Source organism: Oreochromis niloticus, linkage group LG23, assembly GCF_001858045.2.
Source record: "Oreochromis niloticus isolate F11D_XX linkage group LG23, O_niloticus_UMD_NMBU, whole genome shotgun sequence".
Taxonomy (NCBI): Eukaryota; Metazoa; Chordata; class Actinopteri; order Cichliformes; family Cichlidae; genus Oreochromis; species Oreochromis niloticus.
In genome coordinates, this window is record NC_031986.2 from 40484743 (window position 1) to 40505727 (window position 20985).

The 20985-nt window shown below is 38.8% G+C and overlaps 1 protein-coding gene across 1 annotated transcript; it reads right to left on the reverse strand.

Annotated features, from left to right (window-relative positions):
* Nucleotides 1-11: 11 nt before the first annotated feature.
* si:ch211-212d10.2 (Rieske domain-containing protein) lies at nucleotides 12-4374 on the reverse strand. Its single transcript, XM_003439681.5, has 3 exons — nucleotides 3314-4374; nucleotides 2871-2986; nucleotides 12-2326 (listed from the first exon to the last, which is right to left on the reverse strand). The coding sequence occupies exons 1-3, from the start codon at nucleotides 3501-3503 to the stop codon at nucleotides 2228-2230; spliced, it is 405 nt and encodes a 134-aa protein (XP_003439729.1). The 5' UTR covers nucleotides 3504-4374; the 3' UTR covers nucleotides 12-2227.
* Between the last annotated feature and the right edge of the window lie 16611 nt (nucleotides 4375-20985).

Genomic DNA, 20985 nt, shown 5'->3' on the forward strand with positions numbered 1-20985 from the left:
CAAATGAACAGTTTGAAAATTGGAAAATGTTTATTTAACATGCATATATAGTTTTTAATAAATAAAATGCATAGATCTAGTTTTACTTTTCCCATCTTACAGCAATAAGCACAGTTTACAACAAACATGATACTGATGATACTAACTTACAACAGAGGGGTGAATTTAAATGCATCGGTGTATGCAGTCTCCAGAATGACTTTTAACTCTATTAACATGAAACCCAGATACATACATCAGAAATACAAAAGCATATAAAGTACATTTTAGGAAACATAACAAAATTCTGATGAGAATCCCAATTTTCCCAATGTACCTCAAGTGACTCAAAACATTCCTGCGGAATCTCAAACTGTTACTTTGACTTTTCTACTGACACAAAATAGCCATATCTCCACTTTGTTTGCCCATTACCCTTCAGGTTATGAAATGTAAGACAACACAGTGAGACGTCTGGTGCACATAACATTTTTAGCCAGTGGAATTATTATTGTAATAAAGTTGCACAACAGGGAGCACAGTAGGGAGGAAAACTGGAGTGTTGAGCCACACGGTCATTGACACCTTCGTGACGGGGTTCTGTGCGTCTGCCAAAAAACGAAGCTGACAGAAAATATAGTGAGTGACTGCTCTCACCACGAAGAAAAAACCCCCACACTGGCATCACTGCTCACACACACACACACGCACAACTAGGATAACACATTTTTCTTAAGTCAGTGGTGCATTTCAGGTCGTGAACCTTCCTCCGGCGCCTTACTAACCGTTCCTCGTAAATCCCACTGCGTCAGTAACAGACAAACCTGTCTGTGCACAAGACAGGAATGAAGAGAAATGCTGATGGAGACGTGTTAGCGGTAGAATTGCCACCAACTGTAACCACAGTGTCCTTGATGTGTTTTCTATTTGCTTAAACTCTAATTGGGTTAAAAAAAAAAGTTTTGCAAATAAATCCTGGAACAGAGTTTCTTCCGATGTGACATCGCTTCAAGGGCACAACTAAACAACTGTGCCTCTCAAGTCTGGAAAAATAGGAAATATAGTAAACCATGAAAGAAAGTGACACTTAGATGAAAATTGTGGGCTTCACTAAAGGAGACCTGTACGGGTTATTCGAAAATGCTAACACGCAAAATATGATGATTCTTTGCAATAAATCAAGACGATGGTGTTCAGTTTTTACTCATTTTTACTCGTTATTTTATCAATTTTAATTGCATTAAAAACTCATAGTGCTACATTTTGGATACTGTGATGACTCCTCTTGCCTCTGTGATTCGAAAACCAAACTGTCAGTCTGCTGACTTAGCATCTTGGTGCAATAACCGTTTTTTCAAGACTTGCAGTACAGCCAGTGGATATCCAGGTCAAGCCTTTATTTTCTGTTCTTGAAGATAAAGTTAACAAAGCAAATATAAAATTAAACTATCATCAGACAACAACTTGATAGTTTCAAGATTGCAGTTTGGTGAATGTGTTCCTGTTTTTGCTGCCCACATGGATTTTTTTATTTGCGTGTAACCGAAGCCTGCTCAAATGTGATTGGTCAACAGAACTCGGATTACAAGTGGAGTGTAAACAGAAAAAAATCTGTTCGGAGTTTTGGTAAATTATATTTGAATTATAAACAGCATTTGGAAGGATTTTCAGTTTCTACAAACAGATTTGTTTTTGCTTGTTAGTGCATATCAGTGCAACAAGGCGGAGAGGCTGAGAGCTTGAGAACTGAGATGAAAAATGGTGAGATCCACTGCAATTACTGGGTTTTGATCAACAATGAAATGGAAAGTGCAAATGGCTCAAATCTGAAGGCAAAAAAAGTTAAGTGCACACCAAATTTACTCTGCAATATTTCCACTAAAAATCACGATATTATCTTATAAAGGAAGAAAAAAATTACATGAAACTACATAAATCCACTACCTTTATCTTGCATCTATTGTGTTATCAAAAACAACAATAACCTGCTGATTCTGCAGGTTAAGTGGCTTTGCATGGTTCTCCATCTCGAATGCCAGCAGCAAGAAAAACGCAAAAAACTCTCCTGGATTTGGTCCTGAGAATACAGCAATCCAAGAGAAACAAAACTGAGAAAATGAGAGATAAGGCCTAGGAATGTTTTTGGACGGCTTGGGTTTGTGGAACAAGTCTCAAAACAAACTGCAGTAGGTTCATTACAGAAGTCTAACAAATGGACAGGAGGACGAAGCACCTGCTCTGAGGTAGATCAGCTTTTCCGATCTGGAGGAAAAGGCTGTAAGGACAGACGACTTCTGTGCTTCACATAAACATTTCCATCCTCCAGCTTGACTTCATACACTTGTTGCTGTAAAAAAGTGGAAAAAAAGAAACAGAAGTTAGAAGAAACACAACTCCCTAAGCTACTTTAGGAGCACTCTTCCAAGTCAAAAAACCTCTGCCTGTCACAACACACTGTTTGATGTTGTTTTGTTTAAGGTGTAACATTTGACATCAGTGACATAAAGTGATGTATATTTAAATCATATGTGGAAAATGATGAATACAAAAGAGGATAAAATGTCAAACTTGATTTTTTCATCGGAACAAAACAAAACAGAAGATCTCAAGCTGAAAATCACCTTAACTCCATCTGACGAGCTTTGATTTTTATGTCCTGTCTATCAAAAACACACCATCTGTCTAAGATTAAAGGATAATTGATGTGAATGCTTAAATCAGGTCTTAGTATCAGCTTTTAGTAAATGTAAAAAACCTGATATACATTTAGGTGCCTAAATTTTACTGCTCCCAGATGCAAGTTAAATAAAGTGATTAATCAACACTGCTTATAAAAAGCGTTTTTGGTGTAAAACTAAAGCAGCACAATCAGGACACACTTCATGACTGACCTGTAGTGATGTCCCTGACCTTCCAGTCCTGAGATCAAAGTTATAATCATGCCAGGGACAGAAGACCTGCAGGACTCCGTCAGCCTCCTCAATGTCCCCCTCACACAGAGGACCGCCTGGATTTCCACACGGGAAACTGTTAATAACCGTTTATTCTCATAACAATCCCTGCTGCCATTTTTATTCTAGAAAATCCGATGCTTTCATAACACTAAAACTTAAGACAGCAGGGGGCATGATGCTATTCCCCCTCTCAGCCTTCTCTTATTTTTAGTTAATCACCCACAGAGACATTTTCAATAGGCTGCATATAAAAACGCGACGTGAAGCGTTTGCAGTGTTAAACTTATGACTGCGCTCTACTCTCGCGTTTTAAAGGCCCTGCTAAAGCTAAATCTAAGCGGGTATGAATGTGTTTTTTGTTTTTGTTTTTTGTTTTTTACCGGAGTGTGAACAGCGAGCATCCATTGCAAAAAACTCCCCCTTCACATAGAAGAGGCAGACATCGGAATCATAGCCGAGAGAGGAGTGCATTAGACGGCAGCGCTTCTTGGAAAGCTCCGGGGCTGGGCCTATGAGTCTCCATGAAACGCCCCCCGTGTTTCCCTCTTCATCTCCGGAGCCAGAAGCCATAAAGAACGGCGAAATGACCTGTTTTTCTATTTTGCACTACTACAGGCCTCCCTTTTTCCGCCGGTGCAAATGGATTTGGCAGATCGCTCTGTGCAAATATTCCATATTAACCACCAGGCCGACTGGTACGACGCTCATCCGATCGGATTGAGCTGCTGCCATCCCCGCTGCAGCCTGCCAGCAAACCGCGGGACCGCGTCAAAAAAAGGAGACAGCACAGCGCACAAACACAGAGCTACATATGAATATGACTGTAGCCTAAATGATGAATGAGCAGAAAAGTTAGCCTAGGCTAATCTGCTAAAGGTGTGCAGGCTATCCGTTGGAACTGCAGATGCTCTAAAAATAACAGCAGCAGCAGCTATTGGAGTTTAAAATGCAGATGCAGAAATCCATCACAAATGCATCTGTTGCATTATGAATGGGCGGAGATCAGAACCTTAATGCTCTTTGATTACAGTCTGTAACATCAGGTCGCTCTTTTTTTAGTCTTTTATATTCAAACAATGCACACACAAAGAAAAAAAACATTCCCATTATGGAAGCTTTCTTGGTGGCCCGTTGAGTTTATTGGAAAACTTAAATATAGCCCACCAAGTATTGGACATCTTCCAAAGGAGTGTGCTAAATGTGGAACATTAGTTTTTATGTACTGTGCAAATAGTTCGGAATAATTTCTGTTATTTGGTACAAAGCAGGTTATTGTTCCTTCACTGCACATTCCATACTGTGCTCCAGACAGGTATTTCTACTGATTATTTTCAGGTTAACGTTTTCCACGGTGCAATTTTCTTAACTGTAATGTCAGTTCTGTGATCTTGCGTCAGCAGATAAAGAACATATACAATTCAACCAAATAAAGACATTAAAAAAACATATAGAACAACTTTGGTCTGTCAGTTTAACCACACTGACGACCATCGTGTGAATCTACATCAGCCATCTGTCTTTGATCAAAGATCAAGGGCTCATGATTAACACTATGTACAAAGCTGACCTTTAGAGTAGTACCAAATTTGAGGTTTCTGTGATCTACAAATTTGTTCAAATGGTAATGTGCAAAAAGCAAAAACGCACACATTAAATGATAACCTGCATTTCTTTAACTATTATTCAAATTGTTGCAATCACTTTATTGAGCCAGTAATTATGCAGGTGGTAGCTTTGCCTTTAAGTAATGTGCCGTAGTGTCTAGACTGGAGTGATGCAAAACAGAGGCCACTTGTTCTGAATCGTGATTTTGCGAAACTGACTCATGTAAGTGCGCAACACGAGTGAAAGGCAGAATAGCAATACTGTGAAAATGTGTCAGGGACAGGAAGAACTAATGGAACTGCATCTTGTCAAGAGTAGGTGCTCTACAAATGTAGATGGAAAGCAAGGGCGAGCCAATGCAAAGAAATTTGAGCTAAACTGTGTATGGAATGTGCCTAAAGTCACGATTCACCTCATTCTCCTTGCAGTTTAATATTTAAAAATATTACCAGCTGCCATTTATGAACAACTGTCAGTGTTCCTTCAGCGGAGTCATATCACTAGTTAGATTTTGTGTGCAGTCGTACTGAAAGATAAAGTTTGAGATTCCTTGTCAAGCAAGCTTTCTGCCTCCTTGCTCCTAAGAAATTGCTGCGTTGTCCTCTAGATTACTGTAAAATCTGTACCTTTAATATATACCTGGACCAACTGTGTATCTGCAGTGCAAATAAAAAAATATCTCAGACATGTTTACACTGAATATTAGAAAGAGCAGTTGCGACCAGCAACTGCTGCTGCTATTAGAACACACCTGTCACTCAAAGTAGAGACATTTCAAGCCTTAATAAAGTTTAAATTATTAAATTATGTATATATAAACAAAAATGAAACATCTGTATAATTATTATAAAGTGGGAAATGAGCCACTGAGAACAAATTCTTTGTGTGTGTGTGTTTGTGAAAGCTGTAAATTTCACACTTTAACATAGGATCCTGTAGGCTTTTACCATAGCCATTACAAAAGATAGACATAGCTTCTTGATTAAGGAAATGAAGTCAGTGTGCCTTAAAAACCTGAATCCTATCTGGAGGCCACCAGATGGCGATAGTTATGGTTGCAAAAAACTTAAGCTCCTACAGAAGACTGTGGAAAAATGGCTTTCGCTATTGACCTGTAAACACTTTCCTGGTGCGTTTATGGGTTTAATCAGTCATTTTTTGTCATAGTGAATACAAAAAAATTCTGTTTATTTTGTAAATCAGGGTCAATTATTTTCAAAAAGGAGAATTATCCAGGGAATACTCACTGGCTAGAGACTTATTGTTTGACTAAGGATTGACAACACATTAGCCAGTACGCGAGCACTTTCACAATCAGACCTTCCGCTCCTCATTGCATCTGTTTTTTTTTGTTTTTTTTAACTGAGCACCGTCACCAAGATGTCAGCATTACAGAGGAACGTAGTCGGTAAATCACTAAATTGCGCTCCATCCAGCACAGTGCTATATACGCACTATATATTGCCAACCAAGCTTAATTGCACTGTGTGAGTGGTGGTAGCTTCTACACTTTGTTTACTTCTACCTCTCTCTACACAACTGCTTGCCTATCCACAAGATGTTAGGTCAATGTTACCTCTGCTTCACAATGCGTTTTGTTTTTCTGTGCAACACAGCCAAATCTTTTATACTGTCTGTTGGTTTTTTTTGCCTTCTTTTGGAACCAGCCTTTATTTGCCGTTCAAAGAACTGTAGATTTTTGGCACTTCTTAATGAATTAAATTCTTTTTTCATTGCCACTTTATGTTTAAAAGTGTATTATAGCACTAAATGACATCTCTGTTTCTTTTTGTGACAGAATAGAATCATCCAGACACTCCACTACAGTGCACCACCTTTGCATGTGCTCCTCAGGAAGATTTTAAAGAACTATAACAGTTCTGACCGCTCATCCATTGTTTCTGCAGATGTCTGTATTCATGAGCGTGACTGAGTATAATCTCCACCTTACTCTGCCATTGGCAACAGCCATTTTTTTCCAGTGGTGTTTGCAGGAACATTTAAAACAACAAGGGTGCAATATTATATGGCAAAGGTAGCATTTATATATATATAAAAAAGAGATTATTACCATTATAAGCCATTCTGTACAACTTTCTAGCTGTGAACTTTAAAAACTTTGTAAATAGATAGATTACACGTGAGGGAAGAGATGGGATAATTCTCATAAGTCTTCACAGTCTGAAATAAAATGGATGGAGAGTGTTCTTTGATTCTCTTTTCTCAATATCACTCGCACAGACATTTGGTTTTCCCTTCTCTGCAAATTAAACTATAATTTAGACAAATGCAATATTTGTGTGCCATGTTTAAACTACAACTCACTGAGGAAGTAGGATATCACAGTCTATGATACTCTGTTATTCAGTCTGGTAGAAGACCAATTTATCTAAGCATGACTAATTAATCACTTCCACATGAAAACTACTGAACATGAAAAATTAAAACAGCATCACAGCTACAAGTTAATTTAACTTCAGGGATTGTTTAACAGTGAATCATAGCAGCATTTGTCTGGAAATACCCAGCTTAAAACAAATAAACCTAAACCCAACATTAAAACACAGCTGGAAATAATTTGCTATGCTGATTACAGGTAGACTCGAGTTGTGCAGCCTCCACCTCATACAGCAGGGTTAGATTGGAAAATGACCAAAGGTGTTTATTTTCAACAGTGCTTCCAAGAATTACTTATTAAAAGGTTGGATTCCTAAGGTTATGTAATAGGTGGCAGAGGATTTCAGCCAAAAAAAGCTATACAGTGAAGCGGGCAGTGTGCAGGTTTCAGGTGGCACTAACAAACTGACAGTCATAACCAACAGCTCCGCTTTGGTATGGTGAAAGGTGACAAAACATGCTGCGCTTATGTGGGGAATAAATTAAATAAGCTCAAGTGATTTGAGTTTTTGGAGAGTAAAAAAATAACAATTATAGAAATGAAAATGATGTATTGTGGAAAGTCTGAATCAGTAGGCTGGATGGGCTTAATAAACAAAGCTGCAGACAGTGAGAAACAGGCCAAAATGATCGCAGGAGCATTCCACTGTCTATAAATTTCTTTGACTTCTCATTGCAGCACTTCGACCACTGGACAGTTTAACTATTTGCTTGAGGCAACATTCAGTGTGGAGAAGGTCTGGCTCAGATGGGATACTAGACTCAGAGTGGAGCCAGACCTCATCCATCATTAGCTTCATCTTGTCCACAACCCAGCACCCACCCTAGTCTAGTAACTCATCCGCCAAGGATGGATGGAAGACCAGCTCTCCAGCCAAGATGGTTTTCATTAGCTAAGCAAATGCTTAGCCCAAACTTAAAACACCACTCCCTGCTTTCTCTGCTCCTTATTTTAATAGAGCTTGTCATTTAAGTGTGCCTAAAGTGAGAACAGTGTCATTTCCTATAAAAAAAAAAAACTCCTCAAATTTACAGTATAGCTTTTTTGTTTGTGATATCCCCTATAACTGTGCAACATTCAAATGCAAATCCAGACTCAGCTCTGATCGTTAGTGGACAGGCAACTGAAACCACAGCTGACGCTTCAGCCAAGTATCAGTCTCTGACTCACAAACCTGCATTTCATCCTGTGCTGTCCCATTTTTAATGAGGTATTTTGAGCCTCTTTGCTTGCTTGCTGTTAATTAGATGAGAAGGTTAATGCTGCTCTCATATGTGTAATTTAAATATGAATCTACGACCAGCAAGTTAGCTTAGTACAAAGGAAATGGGAAAATGAGCCAGGCTGGCTTGGTCTGGAGATATTTCCTCCAGACTACACTTGAGCTGGGGTGCATGCAGCTGAAGTTGTGGCTTGATTGACAACAAGCAGGTGACAACAAAATAGTACAAAGTCACTGCTGGTCAAAAAAAAAAGTCTGTCACATGATCTAAATAAATTCAAAGCATGTTGGAGAATATTGTTAGTTTCAGAGTAAGCGAGGCTAACAGTTAAGCCTGTGTCCAGTCTTTAACTTTTTATGTTTATAGTTTTCATATTTACAGTCTTTTAATTCATTATTTGTTTATTAATTTAGCCCTTGCATAATTTACAAACAGTCAGTCACTGCTTCAGACTGATGATTGAATTAGAATTGGACTTTGTCTAAAAATTAAAGGCCCAAAATGATTCAAACACCAAGAAAGACAGAGCAAGAGAGCTCTGATCAGGGTGTAGCACAGTCTTAAGTCCAACAACAGTAAATAAAAAGAAAACAGTCTAAATGGTATTTGGAATGAAGCCACTCAAATCCTGAAGTTAAAGCAGTTGGATATCAGATTCTTTTTCAAGAAGGAAATCCTCAGCTTGAGGGTTGTGATGAAGGCAGCTCTGAACTCTCTGCTCCGGATTTCATAAAGGTTTGATGATGTTTGAATCAGGTTACACATTCTTGTTCTTAATAGTGTTCATGAGACTGGTCTTTGATTTGTTTAACAGTCATTATGGGTGCATCAGGGTCTTGGAAAACAGGATCATAGTCAGGGAAAAGTATTTTTTGCTGCACCTGGATTGGTTAAATAGTCTCATTCTTTGGCTGTTGTATGACCATGTAGAGCCATAATCAGATTTAATGACACGAGATGGCTGCTCACACCATTACAGATTTACAATATTAAACTGCTGGCGGCAGCTGATGCAGACTAAAGGCATCATTTGGTTTTACCCAAACATAAAGCTGCATGAGGAAAGGAAAATGGGTGAAAGGCAAGTTAAGTCATCAGACCAAATTTTGGTCTGAATTGTGGAAACTTACAGAAAACAGGACAATGAACAGGCTCTCTGTTACAACAACCCACCCACACACACACACAACCCCGTTCAGCTATCTTAGTGAGGACCCTCATTGACATAATGGTTTCCCTAGCCCCTTACCCTAACCCTAACCATTAAAAATGAATGCCTAACCCTAACCCTTACCCTAAACCTAACCATAACCTAATTGTAACCCTGACACTAAAACCACATTTTGAGCCTCAAAAATGCCTTTAAATGCCTTCAAAAATGTGAGGACCGGGTTGTGTGTCCTCACAAGTGACTGCTGGTTCTCACAAGTATAGTAGAATGCAGATTTCGGTCCTCACAAAGATAGCTAGACAGGAACACACACACACACACACACACACACACACACACACACACACACACACAAAGGATGTGCACTAGATAGATTCAAATTGAAAGCTTTATCTGAATTACTGATCTTTTAAGGTATGAAGTATTCATCATGTCAGTGATACCATTGGTGCAGAAAAGTAAAAAGCAGTTTTTGTATAAAGAAAAGCGTGCTTTTTATTTTCAGGAGATAACTATAACCAGATCATAGATCACAGATCTTAAATAACAGTCACACAATATAATAGAGAGAGAGAGGGAGAGAAAGCGTCAAACCGATTTCCAAATGGCATTACTTCATCAAGTGTGCCTTATTTAACATCCAAAAAATCTTACAATGTTTTCTCCAACCGGTTTGCAGAGGAAAGACATCATTTAATTGTACTCGTGAGACAAAAAGAGCATGACTTCGAGATGCTGAGTCACTCTCTGTAAAGTCTGTGCCCCCTACCCCCCACCTTCACCTCCTTACGTGTCTGCAGGAGAGATCAGACTGTGCTACATTCCTTCCTTCATGTCCTCAGTCCTGATTATATCCAGACACAATACATCTTGTTCTTCAAGGCTCCCAGCTTAGCACACAGCACACAGACTGTTTGAGGATGTAATGTCTGAAGAGGGCAGGCAGCAGTTCACCATCTGAAAATGTAGACATGTAGTTGTCATGGGGGTGCCTCTGTGATGATGATTTTACAGTGCACCATATGGTTTATGTTGAATTGTGTTGACATATTTTGCTGATTGGAGAAAATAAAATCAGCTATACTTTGTATAGTTTTAGCCAGTGCTGACTTTAATCAGTTTTCTGGCTGTGTACCAGAATATGGAAAATGCACATAAATCAATGATACTATGATTAGCAACCTGCAATATGAGATTATGAGGACTCTACTGACATAAATTTCACCTTAATTAATGGGCTGAAAGTCAAATCATCAGGCGTATTAAACTTTTGCACAGCACCCAGTATATAATGAATAAAATCAATCTTCAACCAATTGATTAAAAGACAGGTAAAGATTGTGTCTGTGATGGATGAATGAACAAATGTTAGCATCATATGCCAGAAGGAAATATCAGATGATCATTAAAGTCATCAGGATTCGTCCACTGAAAACCCACGAATGTCTGTAATAAATAGAAAGCGATATTTCTGTCCAGGCTAAAAGTGCTGTAAAACAGCATACCATTTGTCACCATCCCAAGTGGTATGCTGTTGGCCTAGGGCAGGGGTTGGGAACTCCAGGCCTCAAGGGCCGGTGTCCTGCAGGTTTTAGATATCATCCTGGGTCAACACACCTGAATCAAATGATTAGTTCATTACCAGGCCTCTGGAGAACTTCAAGACATGCTGAGGAGGTAATTTAGCCATTTAACAACAAATTTCCCATGTGTGGGACTAATAAAGCTGATCTTATCTTATCTTAAATGAGCTGTGTTGGCCTTTTTGGCCTGGAGTGGGAAACAAGTGTAATATCTCTGTTTTTAACTGCTGAGGAGTTTTCAACTCTTTTTCCCTTTATTTAACATATTCTACATATTGTAGCTGTCATAACATGCCGCCTGTGTTTTGATAAATTCTTGGTTTTGTCACTTCTTGCAGTCACATGCAAATACGTGAACACACTTTTATGTTATTCTAGATTTAGTGATCTGAATTCTGAACTCAAATATATCTAATAATCTTCAAGCATAAATTATATTTATTTGTTTGTTTTTGCATACCTTTTCAAAACAATAAAATATATGCATACTTTAACTTTCTCATTCATTCTTTTGACTCATGCAGAACATCCCACAACACACAGAAACAGACTCTAATAAAGACAGGACCTTCACAAACCCATTTATACTGCTGTTACAGAAGCATAAGCTACAATTATAAAGCAAGAGTCACAATTATAAATATACTTTCTGGCACAAAAGGACAGAAAGCAAATCACCTTTCAGTCAACAGATGTCTACACCACTGGACCCTCTGAAAAACATCAGGCGATATATTATTAAATTCCACTCCCAAGGCTCACAGAGGCCAGCATATTTAATAACTTTGCTTCTACAGTACCATGCCAACAACCTGTAATTTGTCATGGTATATAATTTCTCATGGTACCATGAGGCTATTTGCCAGTTTAGCTTTGGCTCTTTTTACCTTGGAGTGCAGATGACATGGAGCCAGTCCACATAAATTCCTGGAGTTTTACCAGAGGTAGGATATTATAAAGACAGTACAAACCTCATTTAGATATGTCACAAACAGATGTGGGTCTGAGTTAGGACAAAAGAAAAGGAAAAGAAAGGAAAAAGAAAAACAAAGAAACTGCTTCTGGAACATTGCATTCAAAAGTGGCCCATGCACACGTGCTGTTTAGGCTATGTCTGTTACTGTCTGTTGCAATCAGCAGGACTGACTATAACTTTCCTCCCTAGGATACTTCAAGCCTCACAAATGTGCAAATGTCCCATAACAGCACTCCTGCAGGAACGTCCTGTTCTCCATTGCCCTCGAAAATAGAGAGGATGTTTTATGAGGGAATATTACAGCCTGGAACAATATAGATCAGAGATTGGATAATGACTTTCTCATAAAGTAAACAAAAATCGAACTTGTACGTGGGTGCTTTGTTTTATAGAACAGATGATAAAACAGTTCATTCGGTAAGAAAGGTTTGTGAGACATATTCTGCTCTGTACTTACACAGGAGATCAACAGAAGCTATTCACAGTAAAACTGGCCTCTATGTCATTCCAACAGCAATATATCTAAAATGTTCCCCAGTTTTCCATCAGAGATGATGGTGTAATGGTCAGAGGACATATAAAAGATTACTAAACAACATCAAACTAGACATAACCATCAATCTTATGCATAAGCTTTTTACAATGAATGTTAGGTTTTAAGAAAAGAAAGCTTGGCTCTATAAAAGGCCATTTGATAGACCATGAAAGGAAAGACGTAATCTGTGTTGGCCCGTGGCTTTCAACCACATCACAGCACTCAGTTCAAACATTCCCTCCAAGCGAGGTGTCTCACAGAGTATGAGAGCACACAGGGCTTACGGTGGACGGATCGATTTGTAAAGGGGGACCCTCCATCTGGGAAAGTGAGCATTCAGAGACAAAGGTTTCATGGTGTGAAGCTCAGCATGTTCACTGTTTTTGTAGCATCTTCAGGGAGAGTCATGTAATGTTTGGACAAATGGGGATACATTTACAATCATTGCTTTTGTGTCAAATTTGACTCCATCTTTACTAAATTTTATAATCTCTTCTCAAACCTTTCTGGTCAAGTGATACACCAGGCAACCGGTAGAGTCGTTTCCACCAAAGTTTTGGGGACACTTATTGGGCTCAAAGTAGATTTGTTCATTTTAGTTTCAGTTTCATTAAATTTTCTGCTTTATTCATTCACACAGCTTTGGATTTATTATAGTTGGTGAAATGCTTTTGTACATTCAAGATCTTTAAAGTATTGGGACTTCTTTCTTACCACGTGGTTAGTATCGTTGCCTGGCTTTGACGGCATTACCTGGCTTGGGACTTTCTTTGCTTGGGTCTGTGTAGGGTCTCTCTGGGCACTCCAGCTTCCTCCCACAGTCCAAAGACATGCTGTTAGTGATGTTAGGTTAACTGTTGATTCTAAATTGCTCATAGATGTGAATGTGAGTGTGAATGATTGTCTGTCTCTCTGTGTTAACCCTATGACAGACTGGTGACCTGTCCAGGGTGTAACCTGCCCCTCACTCTATGGCGGCTGTGCAACCCTAAATTGGATAACTAAAGAAGATGGATGGATAGAACAGAAACAAAACAAAACAGACTGTTCCGGTGGTAACTTATTTCTGATTTGTTTGATTTTATATCTATTTTTGCTTCATAAAATGCGCCCAATTCTTTTCAAACTGAAATATTTCTGCAGGGTACCTTTTGACTCGCTCACTTTCTATCACCTACATCTTTGTGTGGTGTTATCGAAACAAGACCCATATACAACTGCTAAGATATACATCACAAGTAATCATTGGAGTCTCATCACTGGAGGGAAGTTGCAAGAGTTACTTCACTGTTGCTAACACGCGTCTCTCCTCTCCATTGGTTGTAATTCACCACAATTTTGCTATGTTTTGAACTCTCAACACATTTGGTTTGTAACTATAGCAACATGTTGCACAGCAAGCTTGTACAATTATGATTTTATCATCTTACATATGCACAGAAACCACTTCACATGCGTCAAACAAAAAATGCATTAATTGGCTTTAGAGTGTAAATAACTCTTTCAACATCAAGGATTTCAACAACAACCAAGAGAAGTGCTTAGGGTACCACCACAGCATTTCAATCATTGGTCATTACAACACCTTTTCTTTTTTTTCTTTTTTTCGAGCTGTTTTGTTGTAGATTTGTTGCTATGCTTGGAATCATTGCCTTGTTGCATGACCCAGTTTCATCCTAGCTTTAGCTGTCAGACAGATGGCAGCAAATTTGGCTCTAAAACAATTTGGTGTACAGAGGGCTTCTGTCATTGTCTTGGACCTTGGATCCAGCATTTTGTGTTTTTGGACTCTTAAGTTCCATTTTTGCTTAATTATGTTGAGTAAAGTCAACATAATTGTATGATAAAAAACATCATTTTAGTCTGTTTTCTGCTTAGTTTTTCTCCTTTGTGCTTTCCTTTGTATTTAACTGCTGTGGATGGATTTATAACTGCTTACAGTTATTGTTTACTTTTTGTCTTAACCACCAATTTTTTGGAGTTATATATTATATATTCTTCATATGGTGGGTTTTGCTATTTTTAAAAAAATAATAGATCTCCTTGGCTATGCTCTCAGTTTAGTCACTAGAATTTTGGCTATAGTTTCCACTTCCCTCTTGTTCTTTGTATCTTGTCAACCCTTCATCTCTATGTTAGGTATTCTTTTGCTATGCTACTCTCTGTGTTACTTTGATAGCCATGTTTCCTCGTGCCTTGTATTTGGTTTTACTTCCCATCTGTCTCTTTAGTTTGATTCAGTACACCTGTTCCTTGTTCCCTCTTCCTAATTACCTCTTGTGGGTATTTAAGCCCTCAGATTGCCTTAGATTTTAGTTCTATGATACTGTTTGTGGTCTGCCTGTCAGCTTGCTTTCTTTGTGGACTTTGTTTTTGCCCATTTTGAATTCAAGCTTTGCTAAATAAAGATCAGTTTTTGTTTATGTCACTCTGTCTGAAAAGCTGCATTTCTGTCAGCTTTCCACACCGAAGTTCATGGTCAACTCAATGTGACTAGGGTTGCTGCAAAACAAGCCTAAATCATAATTTTTCATCCACTGTGCTTGACAGTATAAGGTGTGTGTGCTGATATGTTGTGTTTGGGTTTTGCAAATGTGCCACTTTGTAGTATGGCTAAACAATCTCCACCGTGGTCTTGTCTCTCCAAAGGACACTGCTCTAGAAATCTTGTGGATTGTACAGATGCAACTGTGCAAACTCCAGTTATATTGCTATGTTCCTTTTAGAGGGACGAGGCTTTCTCTTGGTGCTCTTTCCAAACAAGCCATACATGTTCAGGCCCACTCAGAGCAAGATGGTGGCATTGTGTTAACACATGCCTTAACAATCCAGACTAACAAACTACCAAAAGTGGTCAGATTTGTTGATGATCAGTTCATCAAGTGCATTTGATTAGCAACACCTGGATGCTGTTTACCCTTTAAATTCCTTTGGAAGCAGTACATTTTTTCTCAGTCCTGTGAAAACTTTTTTTCATTTTACTGTATGTAGCCTGTACTTTAATCTATTCCTGAAGATGGATGTAGCCACCATGTTGTCACCCATTGGTTTGTGAAGTCATGTTATGAGGAGAAGAGAGGTGACTTTCCACTGTTGCTGTTTTTTCTTCTTCTTTTTTAAATCAAGAAACCATTTGGAGGTCAAGGCAGAGGGCCAATTTCCCTCAGACTTCTATAGCAAGTGGTCCCCAACCTTTTTTGCACCACTTACTGGTTTAATGTCAGACAATATTTTCATAGATTGGCCTTTAAAGTGTCGTTGACAAATACAACAAAATAAAATGATACGACCAAGACAAAAACTGTGGTATTTTATAAATCTAATAATAAACACAGCATCGCGGAGCATGACGTCCAAGCGACACTGAGGAGAGTGAACACAAGGAAAGTGGTGGGGCCAGACGGCCTCACCGGCTGCTGACCAGCTAGCAGGTGTGTTCAATTCCATCTTCAATGAGTCTGTTGGGTTTAAGTCAACCCTGCTGGTAAACAGAAACTGTTACTGAGAGCAACCACACAGACACTACTGTACATTTTACTTGCAAGGGGAGTGTTGGAGAGCAGTGTTGTCACTCGCCTGTCCAAGCAACTCCAACTCCTCTGCGTCTGCCTCAGTCTTTTATTGACAACAGAGGTTACACATAATACAGTTAACCATGTGACAGTTTTAAAGCAAGCATTTGTAAGCAAAGTGTGTGTGTGTGTGTGTGGGTGTGTGACACTTCCTGACACACCATACATGGCGTTGACCTCTCAACGACATCTCTAGTCACTTCATTTAGAGCATGACCTTTTTAACAAACCAACATGTACAAAAGCAAAAGTAGCAGTCCTGCTAAACTTATAAAAACAGGAACTTGCAATAGGTCATATCTCAAATGACCATTTAAAGGTGTGAAGTCTTGCACTTTAATAGAACAGAACAGTCTGATTTCTTAAGCTATAATGGAAAATTATAACGTCGAGGCTGCTTCCTGTCTGCACAAGATACATTAGTATTTTAATCAGCACACATACAAGCAATGGAACTAAAGCTAATCTAGCTCTTTCTGAACAATGACAACCATATTAGGACACATAAAAGCAATGGTTGTATATGTATCTTAGCACAAATGACATCTTAAATGATTAATTCTGACAGAGTCCCTGGCGAAGTCTGTTGTCCCCGCATGCTTCAAAAGATCCACCATCATCCCTGTGTCCAAGAACAACAAGCCCTTATGCCTGAACGACTACCGGCCAGTCGCACTGACCTCAGTAGTAATGAAGGTGTTCGAGAGGCTGCTGAAAAACATCATCTCCTCTTCCATCCCAAACAGCAGAGATCTGCTTCAGTTCACCTACCGACCCAAAAGATCCACAGAGGATGCCATCGCCCATGTCCTGCACACCACCCTTAGCCACGTGGACAAGAAACAGGGTAACTATGTGAGACTGGTGTTTGGTGATTACAGTTTAGCATTTAACACAATAGTTCCCAGCAGAGTGTTCACAAAACTGAAGGATCTAGGACTCAACAGCCCTCTGTGTGCATGGGTGTTGGACTTCCTGACTGGCAGACCTCTGGTGGTGAGCATGGGTCGATGCGTCTCTAACAGCATCACCATCAACACGGGAGCACCACAGTGGTGTGTACTCTCGCCACTGCTCTACTCCCTCTATACTTCAGACTGTTGTGAAGTTTGCTGATGACACAGTGGTGTTGGGTGCCATCTCCAACAATGATGAGGTGGCCTACATTGATGAAGTGAAGAATCTGGCATCATGGTGCCGGGATAACCACCTCCAGCTGAACGTCAGCAAGACCAAGGAGCCCAAATTCACTGTGTCATTGTGTAACTTTATTAACAGCATACTCCTGAAATGTGCCAACAACATTGAGAGTAACATCGTCCTTCCTGGTTGCTATAGTAATGCGTAAATATTTATTTGAAAATAAGACGCACAACTACAAGACGGAAAAAGACCCAGGGAAACCGAGTTAACGATAAAAACCCTGAAAACCATAAGTTTCACACCCGAGCCTCAACTCTTGGGGCCTGGTACCGTTCCGTGACCTGGGGGCTGGGGACCGCTGTTCTATAGGATTAGACATCTTTTTGTAACCACAAGTATCAATTGCATTCACTATAAAGAAACTCATGAAATTAAGTATGACCTTATTGTTTCAGTGGATGCTTTGACTATGCATCCAAACCCCTTTGCCCAAACTAAGTACTACAAACAAAACTGGGGTTTCCAGGGGGTGGTTGTAACCCTTTGCTTGATGTAAGAATCCTTTACTTTTAATTATAACACAATAATTTTAATCCTTCTTCATAATTTATACTTCATACAACAAATATGTGCACTTTATTATTTAATGTGTCTTTTCACATACTCTTTCAGCACTTTCAAATGATTTGTTCGTATGTTCATCACAAGACAAAAAAAAAAATGCTGCTGGTGAAACAGGAAGGTGTTGCAGATATGTATTTTACCACATTGCACTCATCATGTGGGGGAGCAAAATCAGTCCAAACCTCAGACACTGCTTGTCTCTCCATGTGTTCCTAAATTTCAGTTCAGTTCTGGAAATTATATGACTTACATTTTCAAAAAACTAGGTCATGGAAGGAGGTGCTTTGTCATAAGCTGTGTATTCTCAGGGAAACCTCTGTGCCTTTCTGACTGCCCATGAGTGTGAGCTAGGAGCAAAGGAGTCACTGTGGAACAATTAATGAGGTGCCATGACATCTGAGTTTCAGAGGTGAAGGTCTAAAAGGTCCTGTGATTGTCCAGTTAAATATTAACTACAGATCACTGAATCAGGCCATTCTACCTTCTGATCATCTACTACTGAAAATATACTGTCTGAGAATGAGTCAAAGGCCAATGTTTGTTTGGTTATTAAATGTCAGGAAGTGGTTTATAATAAAAGTTGACACTATGTGTGAACTGCATAGTAGGTTTTTATGAACTGCTTTCTGTTGCAGCATGACATATACTATTGATATAGATTACTGTAGCTTCTCTGACTCTCAGAGTTCGGTTATACCAGGAAAGAAGTGCTCTCTGGGATGTGGTGTTGCTGTATAACGGTTATTGACGAGCAGTTCTGACAGCATACTTCATGGAAAATAAGAATGAATGAGCAAAAGACCAAAATTACTTAAACAACTGTAGATGTTATTAATTTTCCACTTCCTCAAAGTTAGCTCTTACATGTGCTGAATCTGCATTTATTAGAGTTTTTTGAAAGTGCAGTTATGCATTTTTTTTTTTTAAAGATGTAAACTGAACCCCTCTCTTTTTCTCTAAAAACCAAGTCCTGACAGCTCACTCATCTTTTCCACAGGTTAAACCGTTCAAGAAGCTAAATGGTCCTGCAGAAAAAGTAGATACTTAATTAATTTTTTTTGTTATTACTTTGACCTTTTTGATTTTTCACAAGATGCAAGATGCTTTTCAGCCTCCAAAAACAAGATTGCAGTACAATATTAAATACACTTTATATTGTGCACATGATGAACTGCTTTAAATATCTAATCACCCAAGTAAATCAATGCATTTAGGCATACATGATTAAAAATAAATGCTGAAGTTCAAACTAAGTATCAGTGATTAGCGATTTAGGTGACTTTGAATGGGGTATGGTTGTTGGTGCCACATGGACCGGTCTGAGTATTTTAGAAACTGCTGATCTACACAAATTTTTCCAAAAGAACCACATCCAAAATTCACAGGAAATGGTCCAAAAAAACGAATTTCCAGTAACCAACAGCTTTGTGGGCTAAAATACCAGGACAGATGAGAATGGCCAGGCTGTTTTGAACTGATAGGAAGGCAACAGTGACGCAAATGACTGCTTGTTACAACCAAAGTATGCAGAAGAGCATCTCTGAATGCATGACATGTTTGAAGCAGATGGGCTAATGGAGGATCAATCCAGGTGCCACTCCTGTTAGATAAGATCGGGAAAATGACGCTATAATTTCCACAGGATCATCAAAATTGCATAATGAAAGATTGGAAAACACCACAGACTATAGTTTCTGATGACAACAAAATAAAATGATGTGACCAAGATAAAAACTATTTTATTTTGTAAATATGATAATACATGCGAATTCACTGTGTAATTGTGTAACTGTATTTACAGCGTCCTCCTGAAATGCGCCAAAAACATTGAGAGTAACATCCTCCTCTCTGCCCCTTAATGCTCTCTGGTAGCTATGGTAATGTGTAAATATTTCTTTCAAAATAAGACACACACCTACAACACGGGAAAAGACCCAGGGAAACCGAATTAACCATAAAACCCCTGAAAACCATAAGTTTCACACCCGAGCCTCAAATCTCGTGGCCCGTACTGGTCCGTGGCCCGCGGGTTGGGGACCGCTGTGATAGAGGATCTTTGGAATGGGAGCTTCAGATCATGGATGTGCAACCAACAAATCTGCAGTAACAGTATGTTGCTATGTCAATGTGGACCAAAAGTTTTGATGAATGTTTTCAGGATTTCATTGAATCTGTGACATGAAGAATTATAGCAGCTCTGAAGGCAAAAAGGGTTCTGACCCAGTGCCAACAAAGTGTACTTAATAAAGAAGATGGTGAATGTATTTAGCGATATCTTATAGCTATATACTATAATCATTTCAAACTTCAAAAACAAATGTTTTGAAAGGAGGTCAGAGCATTTTAAATTCTTCTATAATTGCTTTTGCATTCATCCTCATGCTTTATTTTGCAGTCTGTTGTACGAGATTATGAGTGGCCTGTAATATGAAAAGTCTCAGACCTTGAAAAGAATACTACACTGTTAGGAGGCAGACATATGGGATATGAGTCATTGTGACAAACAAGGAACTGTTAAAAGAAATGAAACCTAAGAAGTACAAGGTGAAACACGCTATAATAATATGTCTGAACTTGTGCTCTAAACAGTATGTCATGTGACTTCTTTCATGTCATGATAGGTCTAAGTGTAGTCATATTACTTGTAAAGTATGGATACTTGTCTTTCCCTCTGACCCATTTTCCTGACAGCCTCTAGACCATCAACAGTCATGTAAACAATCCCACAAAGGTGAAATTTTCCACTGTTTTTTTTTTAATACTTCATCATTCTTCCTTATACTTTCTGATGTTTGTCTCTCTGTCTTTTCTCATTTCTTGTTGAACTATTATTCTAAATGGGTTTGATCTACTTAGCCAAATGGAGTCAAAGGCAGGTGTGACATTGATATATTAAAGCTATTAAGTGAGTAACCGAGCCCGTGATGTCACACTAAATCATAAAGAAACGGTGTAATGCCAGGTCTGCTGTAATACAGCACAACAAAACAGCAAAAGAAAGTTTTGAATTCATGGAAATTAATAAAAATCAGTTAAATGACCTTTGTTTTACAGTTTTCATCTTGAGATTACAGTGTTGAGAGGCTTTTTATGGCATCACCAGCTCAGTTCAGTCAAATGTAAATCATAGAGAAATCAGAGCAGAGTACATTGGTAATAGTGTGGGTGGTCCAGGAGTGAAAACAAATTGTGTCACCATTTCTTTCTGAAAAACACAAAAAA